We start from the raw sequence: 25,377 nt of genomic DNA on the forward strand, positions 1-25,377 counted from the left end.
CCACGGTTGGGGTGGGGGGAAGGACAAAGTTTGGGAACCTCACGTCTTAAGATGCTGTTAGAGTTGACTCAAGTGTTGATGTTGATCAAAAAGATTTCCAACTGTTTCAGCTACAAGTCAGTATCCATGCCAGGAAACTCTCTACCTATTTCAATCAGGAACCCATCAAGGAAGTGGAACCATGAGTTCCCTTCCCCAGTGGTCTACTAGGTCTACAATGTGTTCATAGGGATCAAGCCTTTTTTCTAACTCAATCCAACTGCACTCTTTTGATACATATATTCTGGATGCGTTCACTCAAAAGGTTTTAACCACAAACATCAGAATTTTAAAAGGACAACACTGGGATTGACCCCACTTAATGCAACACCAGTATAATTTGGCAGTCAATGTGGAGTGTAAAGGAGCACACTTCAGGGCAAGTAAGAGGCTATAGTATTTTAATATTCTTTTGATCACAGCTCTTATTAACTGGAGCAGAGTCCCCTCTTCAACAAATGCCCAACTGAAAAAGGTACATGCGAGGCTGGTTTATAATGATCGTGCAAACATTCGTTGGCAAGCTGAAGATCAAGATTCATTCAGCCCCTCTTTTCCTTCACACAGAAGAGTGATGACTTTCTGGCTATGTCTTGTTTCACAAGTGATATATCTGCCTCTCCTTGTCCATGACTGCATGGAATCTATATGAATAAAGCGGAAATGGGCCTCGCCTAGACTCACACCAGAAAGAAGAGGTAGAATTCTAAGAAAGCAGAATGAGCTGCACTACTTCATATCACAGTGGGAAAATTCACATTTTTAATGCTCCTTCATAGAAAAGCTCCATTTAAATATTCTTAAAAGCACATCAAAATGAAAGGTTCTACCCTAGCTCTTAGACTGCTATGCTATACCTCCATTCATTCATTCATTCATTCATTCATTCATTCATTCATTCATTCATTCATTCATATTCAATTTATATTCCATCCTCCCCACATCAGCAGGCTCAGGGCGGATGTAGAGTAACTTGTCTTACAAGTTGCCCGCTAGTCATGAGCAATCTCCCAGAGGGTTGTCCAATTGTGGTGGCAACCCCCCCCCCCCAGCAATCGCCCTCCACCGGCAGGCAACCTGGGAAAGCGCACACTGGACATGCTCCTAGCGGAGTGTGAGGGCATCACTTTCTGAAGTGACGCCACGGGCATGCTCTTCCACTTCACTGGGGTTAATTTGGGCCCCAAACAGGCCAGAATTAGCCCTGTACAAAGTGCAGGTGCACACTCATGGCTGTCCTGGAGCGCTCTGAACGCACGCAAGGAACAACACAAGGTACGTCCCAGATTCCCCACCTCCTGGCTGGGAGGGTCCAGGGACCTGGGAACTCTGAGGGTGACCATGAAAAACTCCTCTGCAAGTGGTGCAGTCCACTCTGCCACCATAGCAATTTGCCATCTTATTCTTACTTCCTCTAGTATAGCCTTTACTTAATAGTATTTGCTCATATGCATGCAGTCCCCTTAGCTTCCTCCCCATAGCTTTTTTTTTTTTAAAAAAAGAGTATGAAGCTGGAAGGACGGGGATGAAATGAAGACACACTGTAATTCTGCTCCACTTACAAGCAGAGACTAAACCTCCTTAAGCTAGAATCTAAAAAGAAGTAGTAGAGGATATGCTAAGAACTTGAGGTCATCTGTAGTTCTAATCATCCCTCAGACCCAAATTTACTAGCTAGCCTTAGGCAAACTCTTCTTCTCGCAGACTGAAACAACTACACTTGTAATGTGCGGATACCAATACAAATTATTTTACGAGTGCTATTGTGAAGGATTTTGAACACTGGAACTATACTATAGGAGGCCTGGTAGAGCAGAATGAGGTAGCAGAATGGACCATACCATGTCAGACTACAGGGAAGGAATTACATTCCCCTACAAAATCACAATTACATTCCTCTACATTAATTTTCTCTGTAAATAGAATGCTAGTACAGCATGCAAATGTTCTTTTTTTTTAAAAAGTGGCATGGAGTTTTACATGGGGTAAATAATAAACACTTGACTCTCCCCAACTGCAATCTGAAATGGTACAGCCTATTTTATCACTTCATTATACTGCAGGGCAAGACTAAACCTAAGATTTTTCACCCATCCTCAAGAACTTTTTAAAAATTGAACCATTCACAACTTCGTGGCAAATGGCATGGCTAATGCCTAGATGTTAATTTCATGTAATGATTGCCTACTATTAGAGATGGGCACAAACTGAAATACAAGCCAAAGTTCAGCACAAACCAGGCCGGTTCATGGTTCACGAACCAGTGGTTCATCAGAGCCCATTTCTGATGAACTGCCATGAACTTTAGGTTGATTCATTTGGTTCATTTTTCAGTTTGTCACTGCAGACAGCCTGGTGCCGATCAATCAGTTTTCTAGGCAGTGGTGGTTGAGCTTTCTGCAGACCTTCCGCTGACCCTGAAGTGGCCTTTTCACAAACCAAATGGACTGGTTCACAAACCAGGGCAGGTTCATGGTTCGTGAAATGCAACGAACCTTGAACCTCATAGGGTTTTTTTCCAGTTCATGTTCATCTCTACCTACCATAGTTACTGGTGTGAAGGGGGCACTGAAACCTCCATGCACCCAACTATTTTCCCTCAATGGTGCTCAGGACTGAAAAAGTGTCTTTTAGGCAGCCTGCATATGCACGCACCCCACAAGCAAAAAACAAAATGGGGAACCAGATTCTTTAGTAAAGAACAATTACGATAGATGACAAGGAATTGCTGGACTATATCATCCTTTCACAGAATTGGGAATGACCGAACATACCCGATTTTGCTTCGGTTTATATTTTTATCAATAGTTTCAGTTCTTTACCACTGGCTTTGTGGATTCAGCTCTATTACATACTTACGTTGTATGATTCAATACTTGATTTACACAGCATTTATAGTATAGCATACAATATCAACTTAACACATAAATGGCATTGAAAAGCACATACATTTTATGGGAAGAACTTACTGCACGGCTTTAGAGTAAGCAACTGAATGTAGGGCATGGCCCGACGCATGAAACATGCCTTCCATGGGTTTAGAGGAAGCCTGAAGTAAAAAACCCAAGACCACCAAACTTCCTATAGCATTCAACCTGATTTAAAATGTATTACTTACTGCTACGCTACTGCTCAGTCCATAGTACTTTACAGCTGTCACAACAGCTTTGCAAATAAGCACCCAAACACACACAACTCAACAGTTTATCTAGATGAATCTAAGCTAGGACATCTTAAGGGCTTAAATTGCCAGAGATTTCAAAAAGGTGGGTGCCTAAGTGTAAACCTGCCTTTATATATAGAATTAAAAAATGTATTACATATAATATAGACAGGAGAGGCACTCTTAAGAAGCATATATAAAAGGAGATCCAAACGTATGCACAGAATAAGACTTGTAGGGGTGCTTAAATCCAACCAGAAGTTAATTCATTAAAAATTAGTATGAATCTCAGTGCCAAGTCAAGTTGCACAACCATTCTGCTTTCTGTAGGTTGATGACTTTTACTGTCTGGGAGGACAAAACTCTTACTTCTCACACAAACTGACAAATTCAAAAATAATTAGAAAAAGCACTGGTTTCCGGATGGAGCCTGAGCTGTGTTTTCATCTTCCACAACTAAGATACAACTCTGACTATGCAAACTCTGTTCTCAATGAAGACTGAGCAGATTGAGAAAAAGGGTTCTCAACCTGTACAGAATGTTAGGGCAGAAGAACAGAGGTCAAGGAAAAAAAAACACAGGCAGGAAGAGAAAAGGGGATAACAGAGAAAAGAATGAGAGAGAAAAGACAACTTGCAACTTCTACTCTACTTGTACTAGATAATCTGCAACTAAAAGGTAACCTATTTCATGATTTGTAAAGGGATTTCTTTTGATCTAAAATTAAATACACATTTTATCTTTATTTATCCCTTTTGTTACATATTTAATCACACTAAATAATACAAGTAATACACTTTTGGTTTATTTTCCAAATATAGGTTTCTCTCTGGTGTTAGGTATGCACTCCAGGAATGTCCCGATTAGAGATGGGCACAAACCGAAATACAACCCAAAATTCGTGACGAACCAGGCCAGTTCATGAACCAGCAGTTCGTCAGATCCCATTTCTGATGAACCGCCACGAACGTTAGGCTGGTTTGTTTGGTTCATTTTTCAGTTCACCACTGTAGACAGCCTGGCGCCAATCAATCAGTTTCCTAGGCAACGGGGGATGGACTTCCTGCAGACCTTCAGCTGACCCAGAAGTGACTTTCTGCTGACCCGGAAGTGGTGATTTACTGGCCCAGAAGTGACATTTTCACGAACCAAAATAAACCGATTTGTGAACAAGGGCAGGTTCGTGAAAGTTCGTGGTTCATGAAATGTGATGAACCACGAACTGCATGGTTCGGGTTTTTTTCTGGTTCGTGCCCATCACTAGTCCCGATCCCTACTAAATCTTAACAGTGGGTTAAGAGTCAGGAAAATCAGTATGGACAGCACACAGGGGGAAATCGTCTATGCCAAGAGCCATTCTCATTGGTACCCCTTCTTATTGTCCTTTCCATGCAACACAAAACAGTCATTGGGACAGCTATCTGGAATAGGGCATAAGCTGCAATGCCAACTTAATTTCCCAAGAAGTTCCATTCCATTAAGAGCCACACATAGTGGAAGAATGTGATGCAGCCGTCGTTGGATCTATCCAATGTTGTAGGAAGAGATCGGCTTGCAGAGAGAGAACCAGTATCAGAGATGCCCCAGCCCATGCCCCTTGACATGCTGGCTTTCCAAAAACTGCCTTTCCATAATACATAAGCATTTAACCAAGTGACCCGGACTACTTAAGTTTAATATAGACGATATAGCAAGAGTTGCACTTCATCATTCTTTCAATCCACCTTCTAGCTTTATTTCAGGTCTCATAAACTGGAATAATCAGCAAAAAGTATCTTAGTAAGACTTAGTGATTTATGACACAATCTTTACAGTTAGAAGCAAGAAGAGCAGCTTTATTCTGCAAGCCAGTGTGGCACAGTGTGACTGCCAGATTGTCAGACTAAGAGTTGGGAAACCCCAGTTCAAATCCCCATTCTATTATGGAAGCTCGCTATGTGACTTTGTGGCAGACACATTCTTAGCCTAACCTCTTTCAAGGTTTCGTTGTGAGGATAAAATGAGGGATGGCAGAATCCAAGCTGCTACCCATTGGGGGAGAAAAGTAGAATATATATGAAGTAAATAAAATGTAACTTAGCTCTAAGATTAAGTATGAGACTTCACAGTTGGGGTACCAGATACATTCACAGGACAGTCCCCCCCAGAATCACATTATTCTAGGCACACTGAAATCAATGAGATTAGAAGATGGACAGCACTGTTAGAGAAGCTTGAAAGTTCTGTTTCAATTTTGGAAGGCCCACAGTGATAAAATTATGTCTTTAGAAAATGATTGAGACATGGTTGCCCAAGCATCTACAATTTTGATTCTGATATCATGAAATAAACATGATGTCAAATATAACACTGCTATCCAACAATGCCACATTAAACAGAATTACAGTCTTCTAAAGTCAACAGGCTTAGAACTGCAAATGATCTATGCTATCTCTTAATATTGGCAGCTAGGAATAATTTGGTGTGATCCAGCAGACAGAGTATTGTCTAGGCTTTTATCTAAGATATCAGGGATCAAATACCTGTTCAGTCTCTAAAACCCAGTGACCTTCAGCAAGTCATTCTCAGCCTCCATTTCTCAATTGTTAAAAAGAGTAATAGTGTTTAATTTATTTGGAAATTTATATAACACCATTTCCAGTAAACTGCATCAGGCAGCTCACAAAGTAAAAACAATGCAATAGAATCATAAAACAAGACAACAAAGAAATTACCAAGAGTAAGAAGAAGCAGGGGCATAAAAACAACACTCATTAAAAAAAAATCTTTTAAAAAGTAAAGTAAAAAGACATAGCTGCTTTCTTCATAGAAGTGCAGAGCTAATTAATGGTACAGGAACAACAAACCACTTGATAAGTAAAAATTACTGTTTTAATTAGCACTTGATGCTGGTTCTCTTGTGGAACAAATAAATTCAGGATCACAGATATAAGATATGTTTTAAAATAGCCCTATAGCACCTCTGAAGTGGCTTCTTTGCTCTTCCCTAAAGCAAGACTAGAAGGTTTACTTACTTCAACTGGAAAAAAAACCTGACTGCAATAAACTGTGGTGCTGGATAAAACCAAAAATCACTGCCAGGAGAAACACTGGTCACCAACTATAATAGAACAGGTTACATCTCCGGTCACGTTTTTGTTTCCTTTCCTTGAAACTATCTAAGCAACTTCAGGAAGATATAATTTACAGCTATAATAAGGTTGTACATGCCCCACTGATGGTGGCTCAGGCCCAACTCATTACATTTTATCCTGGCCTCCCTCAAAGGAGCTCACGGTGGCATGCATGGTTCTCCTCTTCTCCATTTTATCCTCACAACAACTTTGTACAGTCAGTTACACTGAGAGAAAGAGAGAGCAACTGCTCAAGGTCTTCCATGGCAGAGTAGGGATTTGAACCTGGGTCTCCCTCATCTCCCTCCGAGTTTTGTGCAGTGGTTAACAGCAGTAGTACTCTAATCTGGAGAACCAGGTTCGAATCCATGCTCCTCTGCTTGAAGCCAGCTGGGTGACCTTGGGTCAGTCACAGCTTCTCAGAGCTCTCTCATCCCCACCCGCATCACAGGGTGATTGCTGTGAGGATAACAACAACACACTTTGTAAACCACTTTGAGTGTGGCATTAAGTTGCCCTGAAGGGCGTATATAAATCAAATGTTGTTGTTGTTGTTAGTCCAACACTCTAACCAGTATACTGCATTTACTCCTGTGTTTCTGGAGTGGTGTAGGAAACACATTTCTGTGGTCTAGTCATTTCTGTGGACGGAGGAGGCACACAGGTGTGGTGAATGCCATCGCTTCTTCCCATTCCAGTGATACCCTCTTTGGGATCTGCTTGCCATTTGTGCAGCTCTCATATTACCGTGATAAAGTCAAGCTTTAATTGAACATTTTTGATCTTGGACCCCAAGAAGTTACAAAGATTTTGGTTCTAACGCAGGTCCTAATCAAGATCACATTTATAACCAACTGAAGAAAGCCTGGGTAGTATAGTGTAGCAAGGAATGTCAAACAAGGATCGGGTAGACCCACCTTCAAACTGCTACTCGCTATGGAACTCAGTGGGCGACCTTGGTCAAGACATGCTCTCTCGGTCTAACCTACCTCACTGAGTTGTTCTGAGGAGAAAATGAAGGTGAGGAGAACCTTCTCCTGAGTAACTTGAAAGAAGGACAGGATAACAATGTAATACATGAACAAACAAAACAAACAAATATTACGCACAGCCTAGTAGGTATTCAAGCTGCTACTGAACACTAGCAAGTGTTCTCTAATACCTGACATATCATTAGCACAAAACATAATGACAAGTTACAGTCATTCTGAACTCTCACCTACTGGCAAATTTCTCTTACACAGACAGTACCTGGAATGCCAAGGGAGACTTTAAGTCGCAACGCAGTTGTAAAAAAAAAAAAATCTCAATCTTGTTAACAAGACTGATTAACAAGTGTAAGCTGTAAGTAGCAAATATTGTGACAGCTAATATTTGACTATAATTGAAGACTTTAAAATAGTCTTCAATCATTAATGATTCCCTGGCAAGAAAAATACCTGCAATCAGTTCTCCCCCCGCTCCTTATTACTCAAAGAAAGCCACATACAAAGATTGTACTTCAATTCTAAACTCTTTCACAAAAGGAGATTTTTAAAAAGTTGTTCATATTTTTAAGCAAAATTAATAACTTGATCTCATCCTCTATTAAGAGACTCCAGGATGGGAATGTACCACAAAGCCTGTGCTCTGGTACAAAGATGTGAAATGTTATGCTGCACTAGAACAGCTACATCTGCATAACGACTTAGAAGAGACAAAAATACCAGCACAATAGGAAATAGAAGGGTTGTAAGTAGCAAGCAGGAGTGGTGATATTATTATTACCCTATCCACAAAGCCCAGATCAGGACACCCTGTCCCTTCCACCTTAGCAACACTGCATTCTAAAATTTTGTGTAATATTATAGCCAAAGGACAATGAGTAAGATGAAGACCTACACAAACATGTCACTACCACCGCATTCAACAGTTACCCAATGCATATTCACACAGGACCGTGCCCCCTGCCACATCACAGGAATGCACAGAGGGAAAATATGGATCACAAGTCACAGATCAGTACAAAGACAGCTCACTGATATTTTGAAGACTTCATCTTGTGTCAGCAGAATGCTGTAATGACATCACATCCAGGAGCAAATCAAAGCTGCAGAAGAGAGCACACGTGTACCAGAATATGCACCAAGCAAGACCCCAGTGCTCTGCTTCTCTAGAGAAACTAAAACACAGAATCCAGGCAAACTCAGAGCTGCCGGAAGTTACAGTAAACGTACAAACCTAGCTCAAAACGGAATGGGAAGTGCTGATCTCTTACACACACACACACACAACACACACACACAAAGAGAGAAAGAGAGACTTGTGAAAAAGAAACAGGAAACTGTCTGACACATTGGGTTTTCAGCTTTTTCACAAGCGTTTCATTTCAGGCTTTCTAGACACCAACGGTCACGTAAGAATTCCAATTTTGCAGTTACAAAAGGGGATGCTAGGCACCTCAAGAGCGGCAGGAGTACATATCCCAAAGTCCTCTTAATTCTAGGCTCTTTTACAAAGGTCAGGAGATGAATCACTTTACAACATTTTAAATACCGCACAATCCAGTTAAGCTGCGATGGTCTACAGACACAGTCTCTTTTCTAAATGCAGGAATACTAGAGACTTCACCCCTTTCGCATCGTTAAAAAAAGCATTCACCAAATATCAGTTTAAGCAGCTGCAAATAGGAATAATTGCCCAAGAGATATGAAAGACACAAAACAGCCCCTCAGCAGTCTATCCGGAAATCAATAGGATGCTACACCCCCCCCCCCAAAAAACACCTTAAAGAAATTCTGAGTTAAACTCTCTTCCCACAAGGCCCAAGGCTTCCCACGTTCCCTCTTGCGACAAGGAAAGGAGCCTTGCCGCAGGGACAGGAGTGATTAATTCCTGCTGTGTAATAACGTTTCCTGCCACCACCAACCAGTTTCACTCTGACATGTGTGTGTGGGCAGCCAGACGCTTTCCCCAGTCCTTGGCAAATAAAGTAAACAAGGAGGAGTCATGTCATTTATACTGTTATAGGCCTAGATAGAGAAGATGCAGCAAAATTCTCCCTCTGCATCTACAAGGCTCAAAAAAATGGGAAAGAACAACACTCCCTGGCAGGAAGGAAGGAAGGAAGGAAGGAAGGAAGGAAACACTGGGTAAGAAAAATGTTAAATGCTGATAGCCAAGACAAGAACACTGGGCACTGACTCTATCCTAGTAGCTTGTCAAACATGCTTCCTCACTGTGGATCAGTTTTTTTTTCTTTTAAACATTTTATTTTTGAGGATTTTTTGTTTTTATAACAATAGTAAACATACAATTTCAAACACATTTCATCAAGAGAAAGAAAATATCAACTATATACAAAGGCAAAGGGGCATAAGGTGATTGCATTAATGAATGTCCACTGACAGAAGAAAGGGGTTTGATGGTTGTTTTCTATATTGATGTAGGTTTTCAAATACGAAAAGGATCAGTTAGATATGGTATGCAGGGTTTTATATCATAGGTGGTCAATATAGTCCAAGACAGGTAGCCAGTTCTCCAAGAAGTCTGATTGAAGATTCTCTGTGTCTGCTTGTTTAAGTTGGTAGGTGATCGTCTCCACGAAGAAATCATCCCAGATTTTATTATGCCGTAATGTGACTGATGGAGGTTTGGGATTCTTCCACAAGGTGGCTATAGTAGCCTTAGCCACAGCTTAAGTTTTCAGAACTTGTGAAGTTAACTTGTGTGGAAAAATAACCCGTGGCCTTCAGCACTCAAATGTATCTTTATATGCAATACTTTAAAGGAGGAAAAGATAGAGTGCAGCCATTTTTAAGCCTCTTTTTAAAATTTGCAAAAAATGGAATCCTGCTCTGAAGTAATAGCTGACTTATGGCAACCCCTAGCAGGGATTTCATGGCAAGAGACTAACAGGGGTGGTTTGCCATTGCCTGCCTCTGCAACCCTGGTCTTCACTGGAGGTCTCCGATCCAATTACTAACCAAGGTTGACTCTGAAATCTGACGAGAAAAGTTTGTTGCATTTTGTTTCCAGTCTACATTATTCTAGCACTTCCGAATGATGTGCGGACAGCTGCAAACTAGACATCTGACATGAATATCCTAGGAAAGCTATATAATAGGGAAGTGGAGAGACTGCAGCTCAGTGGTAGAGCCTCTGCTTTGCATGCAGAAGGTTCCAGGTTCAATATCTGGCATTTCCAATTAAAAGGACCAGGTAGGAAGTGATGTGAAAGACCTCTGTCCGAGACAGCCACTGCCAGTTTGAGTAGACAATACTGACCTTGACAGAAGGGTTTGATTCAGTATAAGGCAGCTTTGTGTGTGTTTATGTGGAAAGAATGGCTTAAATGTTAGAGAAGCTACACTATTACACTGATAATGCAGTCCTATGCACAGTGACTCCAGTCAAAGCTTACTGAAACCAAATGGGCTTGGGCAGGAGCAATGCTGCACAGGCTTGTACTATGACTTCCATGCAAATATAAAAAACAGGTAAGGTAGCTCAAGATGGGCAGCCATGTGAGTCTGTCTGTAGCAGTAAAAAAGAGGAAGAGTCCAGTAGCACCTATAAGACTAACAAAATTTATGGTAGGGGATGAGCTTTTTGTGAGTTCACAAAAAGCTCATACCCTACCACTCTTCCTCTTTTCTACAGGTAAGGTAGCGACTGTCAAAACTCCTCCCATGCCTTATCTGGGCAGCCTGGACAGATAAAGATTCCCTCTGTTGTTTCTACAGGGCATCACACAAGAAAAAAGACATGCACTGCCCTTCTGCTCCACTGTTTGTAGTAGTGATGCTTAAGAAACCAGCTCACATGTGTTAATTTACACATAATTGCCAAAGCTTCCCTTCAAGTCCAGCTTAAAGCAACACAAATTTGTATGTTTATTTGCGGATGACTCAGATCTTTCCTCCAACACTCAAGAATCCAACGAAAATCAGTTTCTTGAAAAAATCCTCTTGGACAATTGTGCAACTATTAAAGAATCCAGGTCTCCAAACATGCCAGATTAAATCACCTAGCTGAAAGAGACAACGCTTTACAAACCTGTAGAAGGCCTGCCAGAGACGCAAACCTCTTCTCTTCAGAAATGCTCCCCTCCCATTCTCAGGAACGAAAGGCACCGTCATTAATCTCTTGTTTCACATTCCCACCAATAACCAAAACTGACAGTACAGTTACCAGATCCATGCAAGGCTGAGGCAAGACAACAAGAAATCCCAGCCAAACTTTTGGATAGGGAGATTCAGGGTTCTTGATGGGAACTAACAGCTAGATCCTACTAAGACAAGCACTGCAACATGGCCTAAACTATTGTCAAACTTTTGGAACTCTCTATGTTCTCATTTCATATTCAAAAGAAGCTATCCAAAGGCACTTACAGGCTTCCTATTCTATAATATAAAAATACAATTAAAATCAGGGCTTTTTTTGGTGACAGTACTCACTGGTACCGAGTACCAGCACCTTTTTTTCAGGGCTCTCCCACGTCCTGACCCTGGCGCACCTGCCTGCCCCACTCGGCCCGAGAAAAAGAGAATGGACTGTCAGGAACAGTCTCGTTGGGATCTGCAAACCGAACTGGAACTGGAGGAAATCAGTACAACCGTAGTTATGAGTAAGGGCATTTTAAAAAGAAAAAACAGCGATCAAACCCAAATATATTCAGCTAAAACGAAGAATTTCAGCAACCCATCTATTCATTTGGTAACTAGGAACGGTTTTGCATATAAAAAATGTTTTACCAGATGGCAGAAAGAAAGTACGGTAGGCTGTCTGACATCATGACACACAAAAATAAGCACCCTGCTCGGGGAAACCAGATTAAAGAGGAAGAAGTTCATCATCTGCTCAAAAGGTAGATATTATAAGTCTAGGAGAAACATGAAATTCAACACCAAGAACATGCCTGAGCCCTACAAGCAAGATGAAGTAAGCTACAAATGCTGTACAGTTTTTCTTGAAGGTGAAGAAACATCACACCCTCCCTCTCTCCAAGGATCAACTTCTACGGGGTATCTGAGATGGACACACTCTTTTCCTGATCTTCACCATAGAGAAGGGGGCAAGGGCAGAGCCATGTTACTATTAACTCCGTTCGGTACTCCAAAAGAACAGCCCCAGGCCCTATCATCCAACATGAATTCCAACCTTACCTGCACCACAGCCTTACACACACAAGGGGGGGCAGCTCCAGGCCTCTGCCGCTGGAATCTTCAGGGTTAGTATGACCACGTTTGCCAGTGAGGTAGCCTCGGGGGGACAGAATGGCACCAGAAAGGAAGGTGCTGGTAGTAAAGAGTGGGGGAGTAAGGGGATTCAAACTGCTGCCTCCTTGATGGAATGGCAGTAGTGAATGGCAGGAAGAAAAAGCATCTGCCACTGAGAAGGCATAGGGGAGCCAACCCCTGACATCTGAGTTTCTGAGGACCTCCCCAGGCAGAGGAAAGCACTGCAGGCCAAGGACCTGCCAGAACAAGGAGGCAAGGAAGCCATAATATGGCAACAAGAACTTCACACCAAGATACTTTGGGTCCTTGTACCATGAGTTAGCAGAGGTCTCCATAATCTGCAAAGGCTACAGTTGCTGCCCTGAAGGTGAGCGTCCGGAGATATCCCAGAATTACAGTCTCCAGACTACAAAGAACAGTTCCCCTGGAGGAAATGGCTGCTTTTAAGGATGGAATCTATAGCGTTACACCCCGCTGAGGTCCATCTCCTTCCCAAACCCCACCCATCAGAGGCTCTACCCACTAATATACAAGAACGTCCCAAACTTGAGTTGGCAACCCTACCACAGGGTGGACCCCTCACTGCACCCCACCCAAAACAGCAACACCAGCCCCTGCACTGAAAGCCACTGTGGGATAAACCAAGGCACCAGCACTGGCCACTCCCATTAAAACCAGTAGGGATAGCTTCATTTTCCTTAGGCAGGTAAGAAGAGAAGAATATCCAGCATTGCATTAGCTCTGTGCAAAAATGCCCAGCTCATACTGCAGCTATGTTTTTATGAGGAGGGAGGATCGTTACCTCTCTTCATCCTTGAAGATGAATTTCCGCAGCTTGAGATCCCGCAGTACCAGCCCGCTCTCGTGACAGTGCGCCACGGCTGACGCGATCTGATAGAACAGCTTGGCTGCCTCCTCCTCCTTCAGCTTCTTGCAGGTACGGACAAAGGAATGCATGTCCCCATAGCTCCTTTCAAAGAACGCATACGCTTTCGTCTCCCCAAGAATTATTTCGGTAATCTGGTTGATGTTATCGTGGGGAGCCAGACAAAAACATGGCGCAAGTAACTCTTGGTAGCAGCCAACGTCAAAGACCTAGAGACACAACAGATGACAGAAGAGGGTTAAGAGGGAGGAATGGACTCCAGCCACCACACTACTTCAGAGCTAACAGGGTCCATGATATACCAGGTGCTAAGACTGTAACAGGCACTTTTATTGAAGCTTACACACTGGGGTGCCTGGAATTGCTTTTTTCTTTAAGAAAGCTATCCCCCCCCTGACCCAGGAAGTGTGTTGGCTGGGAGGGGCCAGACTGATTTCTTTCTCCCTCACACGGAAAAGCTGTAATTAAATTAAACAACAAAAATGGCTTTCTGTAAGTGAGAGGATTAAATCCCATGCAGATACCCCTTACGATTTGTTGGCCAGTGGCAGAGCATTCAGTGAAAGGCAGCGCAAAACCTCAAGAAATACGGAATCCCCCATCCCCGTTTGGAACACAAATCCATCATGAACAAGACAAACATACTACAGTTCTTAAAACGACCTTAATATCTTGTAAGTGTATTACAATCCTTGTTGTGCCACTATCTCAGCCCCCTGTTATTAATCATTCATACTTCCTGTATTCTTTTACTGTCTTGGCAAAGGAAAGAAGCCAATTTCACTTTCAAGCTTTCAGCAGGCAAAACAACCCATAGTCAGAGGTAGCAGCTTGAAGAAACAAAACAGGGGGCATGTTTTGAACTAAGCAAGGGATACGGGAGTGGCAATGCTGGCTCTGCCCACTGGATCATGCATACATAAACTGAGACAAAGGATAAGATCTTTTCAACAGCTTCCTCCAGTATGCTTCTGTTACATAACACAATCCCTGGCTTCCCTGCTTATGCTAGCTAGCCATTCATGCAGAGGTCAAACCCAGGACTCAGGTAGTCAAGACGAACCTACCTGTGTGATGTTGCATGCACCAAGTGACTCAGTTTAACTAGAACATCACTCTAGTGATGTGTAGCATCATGCATACTGTTTCACAGGCAGTGACTCTGCAGCCACAGCAGCCCAGTTTAAATGAGATGCTCAATGCACATAACATCACACAGGTAAGCCCTTCCGGCCCTCTGACACCAGGCCCAAAAGACAGGCAAAGGCCTCGTGAACTTCCTCCTCTCCTACATGAGCCAGTGTCTTGGCGTGCGTCTCCTCCTTTGCACCTCAGAGCCAAATTACAAGTGACACCTTACACTGGTTGGACACTTGTCAGCCTCCCTCAAGTTTTGACGGGAAATGTAGGCGTCCTGGTTTTACCGCTTGGCTCTCCATTACAGCTGCAAGACCAGGATGCCTACATTTCCCATCAAAACTTGAGGGAAGCCGACTAGTGTCCAACCTGTGTAAGACATCACTTGTAGTTTGGCTCTCAGCCACTCATTCCCATTTCCTGTGACTTGGTATGGGTACAGGAGTCTGAAATTAAGATGCATTAAGACAGCGCTTTGCCAAAACCTCTCTTGAGAAGAAGGAAAGGAGATAAATGAGGCTTTTGCCTGCATCTCGGTGAGTAGCTGAGATGCAAAATAGGAAAAAGACTCCAATAAAACATTTGCTGCTACAGGGGAGTGAATTAGAATTTCTGTGGTTGCTCCCATAGCCTTTTGGCCACAATCTGGCTTTCATAGGTGAAAAAGGCCAACAATCTGGAGGAAAACTGTCTGGTCCCATTAATACAGGCTTAAAATGTAGAAACAGGCAAAATAGTTTTTCATGGAATCGAGGTAAGTAACATCAGCTGGTAAATAATAGCACATTAAGGTTCTGTAAAAGAGACAGCACATTTTCTGTCCAGGTTCTTGGCAACTCTAGGCACAACGATGGGTTGAATTAGATTAGGATGGTGAATAGACAGGAAATGTCTTGGAGACTGAGTTGAACTTGCTTTTGCACAAATTAAGAAGTCAGTTACGCATCTTCATTTGATTGACTAAGTTTTTGAAGTGTTCAGAGCTTTAAACTGAGTGTGTCTTTAAGAAGCCGAATGCCTCTTTAACAGCAGGCATGTCACCTGGGTTCTTGTGAATGAACTGTAAGACAGCATAAAGCATGCTGGGAAATTCAAATATAAAAATGTTACACTAATCCAGCGATTATGAATGAATCAGTGTGTGAGACATTTAGAAGACACATGAATTCAAGGCAACAGGAAGGATTTCATTGAGAATAATGGGTGCCCGTGCAATAAGAAAACATAACCAATGCAAGACGCAGGCTTCCATTACTGGTAAACTGTGTGCTTCAGATGTCTTCCCCTTAAAACAATAAAGGTCAAAACATTACACAACTGGATCACTAAAGGACACAAACTGATCCAACTGCACAAGATAAAGATAAAATGTGGCAATTCAGAAACATAAGTGGCCTAGAACTTGCTCTCAATACAGCTTAAAAAATGCAATGGTGGAATCCTAAATGCATGGACCATCTGCCTTAAAGTCATGTTATGAGCTCTTCAGAGATCAAACAGTGCTTGACTTAAAGATTTACAGCCTAACTCCAGGCATGTTTATTCAGAACTAAGTTCCACTGAGTTAAATGGACCTCAGTAAACATGCATAAAACTTCAGCTCTCATCAATAAGTCAGTTCAGCAGTGCTTTGGCAAACGTTGCATTCCATGGACACCTTTTCTCCTTCAAACGTTTCAAAAATGTGTGAAATCTATCGCATTTTCATTCTGCGCTCCTTCCAAGGAACTCAGAGATTCTACCTTCCCTCAGTTTATCTTCACAAACAGTCCTGTGAAGTCATTTCAGCTAAAAAAGTGAGTAACTCATTCACATATCAGAGCGTACATAGGTTGGGTCCGGGGTCCTACCTTGCATCAAATGTAAAGGCATGAGCTGCACATGAGTTATGGGTTCTCCTTAATTCCTTCATGCACAGTGCCTAATCAGAATCAAGGTCATGGTTTATAAGGAGAAAGGGCTTCAGACTTTGATGCCCGCACCATTTCCCCAACCCTGTAACTGTCCCGGGAGGGCGCTATTTGGAGAGACCCACAGGGTAGCTTCCCCATCAGGTTCAATAGCCCCTGCCCCTCATGGACTGTTGTAGACTGGGAAAATGCTGCAGAGGGGAACACTACAGCCTTGTGTGCCATGGTCTTGATCGTAACTGGGCACCCACCCCACACACACACACAAGAATTGAGAAGAACCCACAACTCACGTGTAATTGTGTTGTGTTTGACACAGAGCAGGGACCCAGGTTCAACCTGTACTCTGTAATACTTAATGTGGAAGTATGAGCCTAGATTTTCCCAGGCTTAGGCCATCACCCTAACCACATGACGACTCTCTAAGGACAGAGCTCTGCTGTTGTGTTGGTTAACCGGTCTATTGACAAGGGGAAAGCCCTGAAGATGTTTTGTGCCAGTATGATCAAAATTCCTGTAGAATTTTGATCACCTTCTCCAACAGGAACTTGATTTTTCTATGTGAACCCTTCAGGTACAATTGGAACAGAAGCTGTTGGAACAAGAACAGATACTTCCACACACAAGCCATGTGGAAAATGTAATGATCTTCCAGGTACTGTAATAGGTAGCCTTTTTACAATGAAAACCCACTTTAACAGCCAAGACAACATTTGATTGACTTCTCAGAGGCGTCAACTTTGTTAGTCCATCTATACAGTTCATGCCATGCCTTGCAACACAGACAATATGGTAACTTGCTTGTTTTCATTGTTCAGACAGGCTCTCTCTCACTAGCTACTCAAAGAGACAGGTCTGCAAAACATCCAAGGATCAGTAGCCTAATGTAATTGTTTCCAGCAATGAGAAGTAAACAGAAATCAGCTGGGATCTAAAAGCAAATAACGCACACGGAGGGGTGCCAACTAAATTAAATGAGCACGACTTTGTGTATCCGACCCTCAGGCCTGGGGGAGAAATCCACATGGCTGTTCTCAGAAGAGAAGAGACAGAGAACGAATCAGTGTCTACAACACAAGGCCAATGTTTGTCCAGGAGTACAGACAAGCATATTAATGCACATATTAATTACAGCAAATTTACAAGCGATGGAATTCAAGTATTTTTCGGGGCTTATTCAGCTTACAATTATGGAAATTATTTGCTGATGATATCAGCAAAACTTTAAAAACCCTTTTAATACTACTAAACAGCTGAAACACATTACAACATCTTGACGATGGAAGGAAATATATTTATGCAAGCTATCGTTTGGTTATGTGGTGTCTCTCTTAACCACAAACATCTTTTACAGTGTGTGCATGGGGGTGGGGAGAACATTAAGTACCAGCAATTTAAAAATTAATCACCGGTTTCTGAAAAGATTTCAAAGCAGAAAAGCGATCTTGCAAGATTTCTGCGTTTTCATGCATAAAATCTTCTGTTCTTTGGCTTTCAACTCTCTTTCCTGTACCAGGAAGATAACAATATTTTGATTTGCATCTAGTTTTTCAAAGGCGTACATGTATTTTAAACAACACACACACCATTATGCCAGTTTGTGGCATCTTCAAGTGTAAGTCCTGCAAGGTCATAGACTCTTTGACATGACCAGGTATAAACAGCAGAGAACTCAATCTTCATTAAGATCTGGGATTCATGACTCACGGGTGGCCAATACATTTATACTGCCCTGCAAGCTTTTATGAGTAACTAGAGGGTATAATTTAATTTGCCCACCACATATGAATCTAAATAAAAACATCCACCAGTCAACAAGAATGACCAAGCACTTGATTTATTTAAGGAGTGTTCAATGTGGCTAGTGTTAGCTGCACAGCCAGTCAATTCAACTCCAAGAATTTGCAGATTTTTTTTTTAAAAAGAAAGCCTGTAATTATACATTTTGGTGACTGTGCCAGCATTTGAAAGCGGTGATTCTTCCACACAGCCCCTGCACAAATTGTTCCTGGAGGAAAACTCCAACGGATGGAACATGAAGTCTGGCACCCCAGACACACTGGAAGAGTAACCACAGCAGTTTAGGAACAAAGGAAATAGGATCGCCTACGACTCAACGTGGGGGGGGGGCAGCTTCCCTCGATAGGCGAGCATGTGGGTTTGCTTTTCCCACAGCGCACCTTTTGGCAATAGCCAAGGAGGCCAAAGCTTGAAAAGGAACCCAGAGTGACACCATTGTCTGCTCTCCTACCGCACAAATTAAGAAATAAAAGGCAGATATGCAACAAGGGCTTTTAGTTGTGGCAGAACCTGAAGGGTGGTGTTTGTAAGGAATCCAGCAGCGTACAGCAGCTCGCTTAGGAAAGATGAATTCAGCCTGGGATTTTCACTGATACAGCCCAAATCGACACAGAAGTAAGGTCAACTGAATTCCATGGGGTCTACTCTCCAATAAGGACGCCTAGCATTAAGCTTTAGACAAAAGCTGCCCGGCTGCATTACAGCTGTAGACAAAAGCAGCCTGGCTGCACAGAACGGTGGGTTTTATGGCACCGCTCTTTAAAACTAGCAAGGGAATTCCCAGTTTGAAAGGAGGGAAAATGAGATTCCATTAGCAGGCGTTCAGCAGGACTCTCCCCCTCCCTCCAGCTCCAGCCTCCCCTCCCGCAAGGCTTTGGCTCCGGGCCACTGTTATAACGTGGCCATTGTCTGGAAAGTTGCTGAGAGCTTTTATTGATGCGAAGCTCGGGGCTGGTTTGTTTAATTAAATGTCACAACGTGCCCAAACCGATGCTCGGCCTCTTCTTTTGAGCCACCCCCTGGAACACAGAAAAGAAAAAAGGCAGGAAAGTTGGGTTTACCTTGCACACCAGCTCCTCCTCGCTGTGCAGATGCACGGCTCGGAAACTGTGGTCTCCTTCCAGAGGCTCCAGCAGTAAGTATTTCCCGATGCAAGAAACGCAATGCGACAAGCTGGGAGTCTCTGGCGGGCTCGGCGAGCCGAGGTTGGGGCTGAAACTCTGGCTGGACTCGGTGGGTCTTATAGACGAGAGCTCCTCGAAATCCTGGGTTTTGTTCCGAGGTCTGCCATAGCGCGCGATCGTGATGGGGGTTGACCTTTGTATGTTCATGGGGATGGAGAGAACAAACCCCTCCGAGGAACCCCCCCAAAGCACCAGCAGCCCTCGGGGTTGCCTGAAGTCACTCGCCACGGGGCCAGCGGGAACAATGCCTTCGCGCCTGCCGGGGAGGGCAGCTTGATTCCAAAGGGATCTCAGCCCGGATGAAAAAGCGGAGCGAGAGACGCGGCGGCGGTGGAGCGACCGGTCGATCGGAGGGGGTTCTGCCCAGCCGAACCCGGCGCGGTCGAGTCTACCGCCGGGACCCTTTCTCTGGACCCCGGAGTGCGTCGGCTCGGCAAACGTGCGCGCTTGCAAAGCGGGCAACCCCGCTATTCAAAGCCGGCAAGGGAGTAGGTTCCTTCCTGCTATTTCTTTCCTAAGCAGCCCGTCAAATTTTTAATACGATTTTAAAAAAGGGAGGGAGGGGGTGTTAGGTGATCTGGTGCCACACGCGATTGTTCTCGCTGCCTAATAAAGACCAAAAAAAAATCTCTTTTTTGCCTCCGTTTTAACTGTAGATGGCGTCTGAGCCTTTTTCCTGATAGCGAGGACCATCCAGAAACGTAACAAAAAAATAGCGAGGGAGCATTTAACTTCAGCGGGTCAGCGAAAAGCTCCACCGACAATAGAGATGTGATTTGGTCATGAGGGGTTTTTTTTGGATCCCCTTGCAAGCGAGTTCCAATTTCAAGGGAGGAAAGAGAGGGTCTTATACACGAAATGCGCCGCCGTTGCCACGAAGGGGGACACACAAAGATCCACGCGCTGCAACGATTTTTTTTGTTCCCTTTGATCAGACACAAAGTGCAATCAAGGACAGGAAAAGATCGATGCTCTCAGCTTTCCATGGCGTGGAGTGAATTTTCTCCTTCCTTTGGTTCTCACCAGCCCTTGCAGCGCAATGCACATGCGAGCAAGGGGGAAAAATAAATATGTATTAAAAAAAAATTAACGATCAAACAAAACGCTGCAAGGCAGAAGCTTCCCGACGGTTTCTCCTTTGTCCCCCTCTCTTCCGAGACTGAGATGCGAAGAAGAGGAGGAAGAAATGCGATCCCTTTTTTAAAAAAAATAAAATTATTTCAGGCGCTGGTCTTTATTCCTAGAGGTAGAAAAAGAAACGGGGGAAGAGAGGAAAGGGACGGCCAAGCCAATCCCTTTCAGCAAGACATCATCTCCCCCGCCATGTATTAATAGCTACTTACGTGGCTGGGATTCTCTCTGGCTGTGCCTCGCCACTCAATGTCAGGCGCAGCGGCTGCAGCGCAACCCCAGCCAGCCCCAGCGCACAGCCTGCCTGACTGCCCCGGCCTCGCCGCCGCAGAGCGGACTGACTCAGCGGAGAGAGCCCGCCCCCACGCTGCGCGGCCGCCTCATTGAGCCGAGGGAGCATCAATCAGGCGCGCGGGCCGCCGAGCCCGCCCCCTCCCCTGCCTCCTTTCCACTCGCTCAATGAGCCGGGCGCAGGGTAAACAAGGTGAAATATCCTTCCGCAGCCCGAGCCCGTGAAATAGAAGCTTTGTGAGCGCCGCGGAGCTGCCGCTGACCCCTCGTTTCCGCTTTGGCCGAGTTTCTCTTCCCCCCTGTCCCTTCCCCTGGCGCGGCTTGGAAGTTTTCGATGTTGCAAAGTGCATCCGCGCTCCGCGGCCGCCGGATGAATTACACGATATCCGCGAACCTTATTTAACTTGTTTGCCAGCCGCGGCGCGGAGGATCCCCAAGCAAGGCGCCCTCCCCTCCCCTTTCCACATGGGTTTCGTGCTCGGGGAAACGGAATTGAAGGCTCCCGGCGGAACAGGCTGTGTGGCGCGTAGTGCTAAAAGAGGAGCCCGCGCCAACTTGGGGAGGTAGGCAGGCCCCGGTGGCTTGCAGCCTTGGGCAGTTGCTGGCTGGGAGGAAATTCAGCAAGTGTGGCTTTTTGCAGTAGCTCAGTGCTAGGTAGGGGAAACCTGCCGATGGACACTATTTAGCACATTTTTATCCTCCCTCTAACCAGCTTGCAATGATATTTATCACAAAGTGCCCCCACTTTTTATCACAATAACTCTGAAGGACCAGTATTTGAAGTATCTGAAGAAGTGAGCTGTGACGAAAGCTCTTATAGGTGCTACTGGACTCTTGCTCTTTGCTGCTACAGACAGACTAACATGGCTACCCATCTTGATCTGCGAAGGACTGTAAGGGAGCGAGAGTGGGTGGCCCATGGTCGCCCAGTGAGTTTCATAGCTGAGGATTCAAACCTGGCTCTTCCCAGGGGTTATTTTGTAGAAAAAGAGCTGGCATAACTCATTAGCATATGCCATGCTTCTTGCCATCACCAGAAGTGTATCATTAGTATAACTGATTTGCGTATGCCACAGCCCCTGACATCACCTATTCTGGCTGTTTTGGACCCAATCCTGGCCATTCAGGGCCGAAATTGGGCCCAAAATGGCAAAAAGGGGCTGAAAATGGCTGAAAAGGGGCCCAAAATTGTCAGGATCGGGCCACTGATGAGCAGGAGAGTGATCCACCAACTGTCACAGGCCTGATCTGGGCCATTTCGGCCCCAATCCAGGCAGAAACAGGCCCAAAATGGCCGAGAGACAGGTGGGTGGGGCCACCTGACATGTGACCTCTTTAGGGAACTGCCGGAACTGCGTTCCTGTGCATTCCACCTCAAAATGAGCCCTGGCTCTTCCTAATCTTGCATTCTGACCCTTGAATCACACTGAATTTCTTCAATCATGTACCTCTTAAAACCATGTGTGTGTTTCTCCCGTACACCTGCTTTTCCCAGATACTGTAGACTTTAGGACTATATTGTTTCAGGAGCACTCAGTTTATATAAATTATTACATTATTCTACAATAGTATATAGAACACAACTTTACTTCTTTCTGAAGGATACAGAAGTTCCACAGACATTTATTTTCCATGTTTTCATCTACCAAGTACAACTTTCAAAGAGCTTAGGAGTTCTGTCTCGCTCTCTCCTCCTCTGTGGTTCCTTTTCTCCTCAAAACAACAATCCTGTGAGGTAGTTGCAGTTGACAGAGTGTGTCACCCAACGAGCTTCATGGCAGAGTGAGGATCTACTTGGATAGTTAAGACTATACCGTACATGATTTCACAAGCCAGTGATTTAGCAACACTAGTGTTTAACTTTTAACATTTCTGACCTAATGTGCTCAGAAATAACTGACTCTTATTTTAGACCTTCAGCATGAGTCACAACTCACTAAAACCAGCATACTTAGCTTCCAAGAATTAAGTGGGACCCAACTGGTTTGCGTGCTAGCAATTTGGGCTAAAGCTGTTTGAGAAAGAAGATGGAAGCAATAGCCATTAAACAGGTTGCCAGGTCCAGGTTGGGAGATTCCTGGAGATTTTGTGGGTGGAGTTTGGGGAGGGGAGGGGCCTCAATGGGGTATAATGCTATAGAGTCTACCCTCCAAAGCAGCCATTTTCTCCAGGGGAACTGCCGCCTGGAGATCAATTGTAATTCTGGGAGATCTCCAGCCACCACCTGGAGGCTGGCAACCCTACATAAAACTGTTATAAGTTGCTGCAAAGCACTGGCCTAGAATGTATTTCAAGGGGCCGTACAGGCAGGTGGTGGCATGAATGAATCTACTTGCAAAAAGAAAGAAGACTCTTTTTTCTGTATAAATGGTAAAGGATCTGCTCTTTCCACTAGAAAACAGTGTCAGAATATTTTTGCGAATGGTACAAAATTAAGGCAGATTCTTCCCCTTAGCCTCTCAAGAGGCATGCAGTGCACTTACTTAAGTGAATGTTCCCTTTCCATTCATCTTGTCCTTGAATTCATCACTGAAATGCCTACAGAAATCAGAAGTTGTTAGAGGTGGTGAGGATAGTTGGTGGGGAGTCTTCGGCACTACCGGTTGCCCATCCATACAGAGGATGAAAATTGTGAAGAATTTTGCAGTTCAGCTGAACTCATTTGCCCTGTTCTAGCGTTAGACCTGATATAAATATACAGCAGCATGCTTGATTTCCTATGGGTGATTTTTCAAAATTTTCAATACATAAATAATAACTTAAAACACTATTCACAGCCAGACTAAGACCTCCCCCCACCCCCGCAGGAATTTTCACATAGGGCAACATTAACAGTGAAATCCTAAGCAGAGTTACTCCAGTCTAAGCCCATTGATTTCAATGGGCTTAGACTGGAGTACCTCTCTGCTTAGGATTTCACTATAAAAATGTGACTTTCCACCCTTCTCATCTAAAATGGTAAATAGGGGGTTGCCAGCTGTGGCTTTGGAAATTCCTGGAGATTTGGGGGCAGAGCCGACAGAGGGGAGGGAGTTCAGCAGGGGTGTGATAACATAGAGGCCATTTCCATACACGTTGAATAATGCACTTTCAATGCACTTTCGTAATCCTTTAGAAGTGGATTTTTTGTTCCACACATGGAAAATCAAATGTTCATTAAAGAGTATTGAAAGTGGATTATCCAACGTGTGTGGAAGCAGCCAGAGTCTGCCCTCTAAACTGCCATTTTCTCTAGAGAAACTGAGAGCGGAACCACAAGTGACAAAAGGCACAGGTTGGACGCTTGTCAGCTTCCCTCAAGTTTTGATGGGAAATGTAGGCAGCTTGGCGGAATGTTGGACAAGTGACAGTTGAAAAGTCCATTGGACAGCAGTCAGAGCGCCAAGGTGCAAGACTAGGATGCCTACATTTCCCATCAAAACTTGAGGGAAGCTGATAAGTGTCCAACCTGTGCCTTTTGTCACTTGTGGTTCCGCTCTGATTTTTGTAGTTTAGAGACCAGCTGCATTCTGAGAGATCTTGTGGACCCACCTGGAGGTTGGCAGCCGTATTTACTTATTCACATCCCAACCTTCTGTTCGAAAGAACATTCAAGGCAATACAAATATGAAATCCTATCATAATGCATCAAATAATTAACTATTAACTGACAAAGGGCAGCACCTCTGGATTGCAGTTCCTTTTGAAAGCGTCAGCAGTTAAGGGGCAGGGCTGAGCAAGTGGAAAAGCTCAGCCAAGATAACAAAGTCTCCCCAGGCAAAACAAAAGCACCTTCCTTCGCCCAGCAGTTCCTTGAAAGGCGTCAGCACTCATGGGGTGGGGCTGAGCAGGCAGAAAAGCTCAGCCTAGGTGACAAAGTCTCTCCAGGCAAAAGGCACCCTAGGTATAGCCTATTCTATCACCTCATTCTGAAGCAAGTGGTTTGGCTTTTGTCCTAAGTATATTAACTTGGAAATAAGAGCCAAAATACAAGTAACACCCGACACTAGTTGGACACTTGTCAGCTTCCCTCAAGTTCTGATGGGAAATGTAGGCGTCCTGGTCTTGCAACTTGGGTCTCCGACTGTTGTCCAATGGACTTTTCAACTCTCACTTGTCCAACATTACACCAAGCTGCCTACATTTCCCATCAAAACTTGAGGGAAGCTGACAAGTGTCCAACTAGTGTCAGGCGTCACTTGTAGTTTGGTTCTAAGTCCCTCTGAAATCAACAGGACTTATTCCTGAGTAAACATTTGTAAAGGCATGTAAAAGCCTCTGTTGCAAGATAATATATACTCTAGGAATGCATATATTATTTACTTCATTTATGCTCTACCTTTCCCCCTAACAGAAACCCAAAGTGGCTTTCATTGTTCTCCTCTCTTCCATACATTATAATTCATTCTAGCAATGTAACTACATTTAGCCAAGTAACAACAATAAAGCTCTGCTTATCAGAGGCATCAGTGCAGGGACTAGATCCTGCAACAAACCCATATGCCGCCAGTCCCCATAGCTA

At 44.0% G+C, this 25,377-nt stretch overlaps 1 protein-coding gene across 3 annotated transcripts in view; it reads right to left on the minus strand.

The window, feature by feature from the left end:
• Positions 1 to 20,879, minus strand: part of TRIB2 (tribbles pseudokinase 2) — a 35,388-nt gene extending 14,509 nt beyond the window's left edge. Inside the window, exons 1-3 of one of the 3 annotated variants that reach the window (XM_054998262.1) lie at positions 20,798 to 20,879; positions 19,332 to 20,694; positions 13,340 to 13,632 (exon numbers count right to left, since the gene is read on the minus strand). In XM_054998262.1, the coding sequence (XP_054854237.1) occupies positions 13,340 to 13,632; positions 19,332 to 19,601 (563 nt within the window). In that variant the 5' untranslated portion in view covers positions 19,602 to 20,694; positions 20,798 to 20,879. The remainder of the gene's footprint in view (positions 1 to 13,339; positions 13,633 to 19,331; positions 20,695 to 20,797) is intronic. The other 2 variants (XM_054998271.1, XM_054998279.1) reach the window with 2 other exon arrangements.
• Positions 20,880 to 25,377: the final 4,498 nt, after the last annotated feature.

The sequence above is a fragment of the Eublepharis macularius genome, chromosome 1 (assembly GCF_028583425.1).
Source record: "Eublepharis macularius isolate TG4126 chromosome 1, MPM_Emac_v1.0, whole genome shotgun sequence".
Classification (NCBI taxonomy): Eukaryota; Metazoa; Chordata; class Lepidosauria; order Squamata; family Eublepharidae; genus Eublepharis; species Eublepharis macularius.